Source organism: Pteropus vampyrus, unplaced genomic scaffold (assembly GCF_000151845.1).
Source record: "Pteropus vampyrus isolate Shadow unplaced genomic scaffold, Pvam_2.0 Scaffold183, whole genome shotgun sequence".
Taxonomy (NCBI): Eukaryota; Metazoa; Chordata; class Mammalia; order Chiroptera; family Pteropodidae; genus Pteropus; species Pteropus vampyrus.
The window spans coordinates 213,269-218,744 of record NW_011888964.1 but is presented as its reverse complement, the minus strand read 5'-3'; the positions used below and the strand labels follow the sequence as shown (position 1 = coordinate 218,744).

The 5,476-nt window shown below is 55.7% G+C and overlaps 1 protein-coding gene across 1 annotated transcript in view; it reads right to left on the bottom strand.

The window, feature by feature from the left end:
- Positions 1-4,274, bottom strand: part of LOC105299397 (thyroglobulin-like) — a 26,157-nt gene extending 21,883 nt beyond the window's left edge. Inside the window, exons 1-2 of the mRNA XM_023537221.1 lie at positions 4,230-4,274; positions 2,672-2,853 (exon numbers count right to left, since the gene is read on the bottom strand). Coding sequence (XP_023392989.1) covers positions 2,672-2,853; positions 4,230-4,274 — 227 coding nt within the window. The remainder of the gene's footprint in view (positions 1-2,671; positions 2,854-4,229) is intronic.
- Positions 4,275-5,476: the final 1,202 nt, after the last annotated feature.

Genomic DNA, 5,476 nt, shown 5'->3' with positions numbered 1-5,476 from the left:
GGACAACTGTGCCGGGTAAATGCTTCTACCAATAAAGGGTCCCTTGGCCACCAAGCCCCTGTGAGCACAGGCCTGCGGGGAGCACTCCCCAGCTGGCCCCACGGCCAGCTGGATGGAAGAGCCGGGGGCAGAGCACACGGGCCCATCTAATTTATGGCCAGCCGTGATGCTGGTGTCCACGCTGATGCATTTAGGGTCAAGAGATCCGAGAGATAAACATCGTCACAGAATATCAATTTCACTGAAGGATTTGGGAGCAAAACTCTCTATGGCAAGATAAATACAACATACTATGGAGCAAAATATAGAACAATTGTGCATTTTAAAAGACAGAGGCCTCAAGGATGCTTCATGCACATGATACCTCATCCAGGACCCCCTGTCCCCAGGAGAGAGTTGGCAATGTTTGGGGACATTTTTGGTTGTCACAGCTGGAGGCGAAAAGGCTCCTACGGGCATCTAGCCAGTAGGGGCCACGGATGCTGCTAAACATCCTACGATACACAGGATGGCTCCTCCCAGCAAAGAACGTTTCAGCTCCAAACGTCGGCAGTGCGGCTGTGGGGAACCTTTCTTTAGAGCCCCACGATCTCGCATCCACTCCCCCTCTGGGGTGATGTGAACACATTTCAGAAGCAGCTGCTCACACCAGCGGGGTCGGCTCGTGGTGGTGCCTAGCCGTGCGCTGAGGAGGCCGCAGGCCTGGCTAGAATCAGGCAGATCCGAGCCGGCCTTGGGGGCCCCTGGGCGTGGACCCCACTCTGCACTCCCGGCATCTCCTTGGCTCACCATCTCCTCAGCTGAGAAAGGAGCCCATGGGCCCCACCCACTGGCTGAGTCTGACCACACCCATGAAAGTCCACCCAGGAGGAGCGATGCCCAGCCCGCTTCTCTGGTGATTGAGACCAGCTGACGGGCAGCTCGGGTGGTCATAGGAAAGGCTCTAAGGTAGGGTGGGGACAGCAGTGAGGGTCTGGAAAGCAGTTAGAGGCAGCCGTGCTTCCTGGTCCCCCGGGAGTGGTGGGCAGGACAGGGATGGGAGCAGCCCTCTGGAAAGGCACAGGCTGGTGGCCCTGTAGAGGGGCAATGCCGAGGAGACTGGAGGGAGGGAGGCCCGTGGAGGCCATTGCCTGAGTCTGACCAGGAGAGAAGGGGGCCTGAGCGAGGGAGGACTGGCGTCTGCCTCCTCACTGAAGCCCTCCTTGGTTGCCTGTCCTCCCTTTGGCCTCAGCCCCTGCCCAGTTCACAGACTCCCCAAAACCAGTTAGGGTCCATGTTGGGGCGAGAACTGAGGTTTCTAGGCTCCAGCCCTGAGTTCGCTCTGCCACACGGACCGAGCCGGTGTCAACGTGGTTGTGAGGCTCTCGGGGTCCAGGACTCGGGCATCTGTGCATTCTAGGGCCCTTCGAGGGCTGAGCCCAGAATAGCTGTCGGATGTTTGGTGTAAAGCTGAGCTCTCTGCTGGAGGGAAATTAAAGGCTTCCTGGTCCCCGCGATTCTAGCGGGCAGCACCAAGCCTTATTCTGAGCTAATGACCCTCCGCTTGGAAGCCACAGACTGCTGGGTGGAGACATCCAGCTGGGCAGCGGGCTTCAACACCCTGCAGTTCGTCCCTTCCCAACAGAGTCAAGTTCAGCAGAGGGCTCTGAGCCTCCGCACTGTCTCTGTCCCCAGGGGCAAAGCAAAGGCCTGTGTGGACCTCCCAGAGCTGAGGACGGAAGTTACAGATACTGAAACCACCAGCCACATTCTTCTCGCTCGGAGGGGGAGATCTGCCAGGGAAACAGCATGTCGAGGGGCCTGTGAGGGGCTCGAAGGTGACAGAGAGCTGGAGTCCCCGCGGTGGTCTTGTCCCCACGGGACTCTGCAGGCAGACAGAACTGGAACCCTGGCCACTTCTCGATTCCATTCGACACTCAGTCCTGAGCGCCCGCCGTGCGCTCACACAGAGCAGCTCTTGGCCCCAGCGAGCCCACCATGAACCCTGGAGACAGGCTAGTCCTGACGAATGCAGGGGGCATGGGGACACGGCTGAAAGAGAGGGACATTCTGGGGAGCGCAGAACCTGTGGTGGGCGGGGGACACCTGCTAATTGCTCTTGGGATGTGACCGTCAGGGTGGACTTCCCCAGGGGAGGAGAGCTCGCAGCAATGAACTTGAGCAGCAAGGCACACAAGCAGTGAGCACAGGAACAGCACCCCTGGGCGAAAGGGCTGCGTGGGTGTCAGAGTCCTAGGTCTGCTCCTGTCTGGCGGTGACATCAGGGTGACATCAGGCATAAACTGTCCCCTGTCTAGGCCTCCGATTCCCAAGTGCAAGGTGGACTCTGGGTCACCTGAGAAGCTTAGAAAAACATTGACTCTTACGCAGCCTGCGCGCCCTGATTTTGAAACGCTCCCCACATGGTTCTCGTGGGCTGCCAGGGTGGGGGTCCCCAGCATCCTCTCTGCCAGGCATGGCGGGAGGGCTCTGTGGCAGCATTTGCTGGGCAGCTGCTTCTTGGCCCGGGGCATCCAACAGGTGCCTCTGGCAAGTCCTCTGTCCTTGCCCCCTGAGGGCACGAGACGGCTGAGGGAAGTGGGGTCACCCTTCAGTTCTCCCCCGGGCGGACGGTCACCCCGGGCTGTGGACTGGCTGAATGACGCAGGGATCCGGGGCCCCACACTCCTACCGGGTGGCATTCTCCAGGGCCCGGGAGAAGGAGGCGTAGTCGTCCGCGGAGTGCTCCAAAGAGTAGTACCACGTGGCGGCAGCCTGCACGGCGGCGTCAGCACCCTCGCCCCCCAGGGAGTTCTGCAGGGCTTGGTAAAAGGCTATTTTGCTACTGGTCCGGCCTTGACTTTCCTCAAATTGCTTGGGTGGGGGAGAGAGAGAGAGAGAGATGAAAAGTCCCCAGTCGGATTCTGAAAAGCTCGAGCCAGTATGCCTCAAACGCTTGTTCTAGAATTTTCTCTCTGGGAAGCAGAAGAACGTGGCATTAAGCCCATGGGTGCTGGAGCCAGACTGCCTGGTTCACATCCCAGCCCGGCTCACGTAGCCGCGTGATCTTAAACAGGCAGCTGGACCTGTCTGCGCCTTCCTCTCTCCCCCTGAAAAGGGACGCGGTGGGAGCGTCCTCCATGGCTGTGGTGAGGACACAGGGGGTCAACACCATGCAAAGTACTTGAAACGGGGCCTGGAGCTTAACAGCGCTCAGTGGATGGGAGTCTTTGCTGGGGGCCGATAACAGGTCACACGCCTGAGCCTGGCCCTCTTTTCCCGGCTGCTCTCTGGCCAGCTCGTCATCTGGTTTGGTCAGGACAGTGAACGTCAGGGTCATTCCCGACTCGACACAGGGACGCGTTCTTGTACTTTCACAGTGAAAAACACCTTCGTCCAGGGCCGACGGCGGGCCCGGCCTGGGAAAACAGCCGTGAACACGCTGATGGAGCGTGTCCCTGCGTTCCGGGCCTCGTGTTCTAGTGCGCGGAGGCGAAAACTAAGCAAATAATTGCACAGTTCATCAGGGGACAGGTGCTGAGCAACAAAGAGCAACAAAGCAGGACAGGGTAGGGCGGGGCTGCTGCAGGCGGATGGTCAGGGAAGGAGGTGGCTCTCTGGGCTGCTCCGGGAAGGGTCCTTTCTCCTTCCCTCCCTCCCTTCCTTCCTCCCTCCCTTCCTTCCTTCCTTCCTCCTTCCCTCTCTCCCTTCCTCCCTCCCTCCCTTTCTTCCTTCCTTCCTTCCTTCCTCTCTCCCTCCCTCCCTCTCTCCCTCCCTCCGTCCCTCTCTCCCTCCCTCCTTCCCTCCCTTCCTCCTTCTCTCTCTTTGTCCCTCTCTTTCTCTCTCTGTCCCTCCTCTTCCTCTCTTCCTCCTTTTCTTGCCCTGACACCCCTACTGTCTGCTCTGGGGGAGTCTGGGGAGGTCCACTTCCCTCCCCAGGACTCAGCTTCTTTATTTCTGAAGACAAGGGGCGGCAGAATGTCAGAGGTGCCGCCCCTGGGTGGAAGGTCCAGACCCCATGGCCTTTGTCTGGTCCTATGATTGAGTTTACATATTTCCAGGCTTTCATGTCCACGATGAAATGTGCTTATCAGGACACCCTGGCATGTTTAAATTGCTTCTCTAAACCCTCCCAAGCTCGCAAGACCTGTGATTAGAATTTGGGGAGTGGGTATGATCAGTTAGCGACACCTCCTGGCTAGGACATTCTTCCAGCCAATCCTGGGGCGAGCTGCCTCAGCCCGGCTCACCAAGAAGAGGCTGGACCTGTCGGTGGAATAGCGGATCGAAGGCATGTCCACCAGCTCAGGAGAGCAGGGCGAGGACTCCGTTTTAATTTTACCTATAACATGTATTTCTTGGGAAAGAATCTGAAGCAAATATGGCAAAATATTAGTATCTGTTAAATCTGAATAGCGAATACCTGAGTCTTCATAATATCACAGATTTTCAAATGTTTCTGACCAAGAGCTACAGTAGGAGACATTTTATACACACAGAACACACACCAATGCACGCATGCAGGCCTGAAATATGTTCATGAACAACGTTCATATGCCTGCTCTTACCGTCTATGCTACCTCTGGAAATTTCCATTCTATCCCATCCTAGTCTATTCAAAAATGCTTGCCTGCAATCTATTAAGTTGACTGCAGAACCTACTAATAGTTTAGGGGGAAAACCGCATTATATTATTCTCTATCCTTTACCAAGTTTTTGGAGTATTCCATAACAAACAAACCAAAAATGACATCATTTGCATATCTCCAATTATTGTCAAACATTTAACAGGTGTCTTTCTCTGAGATATCAAAATCGTTGCATAGAATTTCTTCCCAATTCCAATGCAAAATGCATACAAAGAATTTAGCACAGTTCTGGGTCCATGGTCAATAGATGTGAGTGATTATTACTAACCGGTCCCCAGGCTCAAGTAGGGGCCCCTGTGTGCCCTCAAGATGCTCTCCTGTGATTGCCAGAACTACTACGTGGCAGAGGGAGCATGCGCTGCTCCGTATGGCACCAGGGACCTCGTAGGTGCTCAGTGAATATGCGCTGGGCAAATGAATGGAGGAGACACTGACCTTTGTAGAGATGATACGAACTAGAGGCTACAGGGAGATCTCGGAAGCCTAGCATCCTGGGTTCACATCCAGAGATGGAAAGATCTGAGCGTGGATGTTCGCTTTGCCACTTATTAGCTGTGTGACCTTGGGCAAGTGACTTAACCACTCTGTGGCTGCTTCCTCATCTGTAAAATGTGCACAGTAGTATCAGCTTCCTCATAAAACCACCACGGGCTTAGATGATATGACACCTGCAAAGTGCCTAGCACGATGTCTGCTGTTATAGGTGTGAGATATTTGTAGACTCGACCTCGTGCCTGGTTCGGATGGGCCAAGGAAGCCACATCTTAGAGAGAAGCCTGAACAATTGACACTCTTGCCACTGCTTGTGCGCCCAAACCCTTGGCACCCGATACACTGCTGGAAAATGG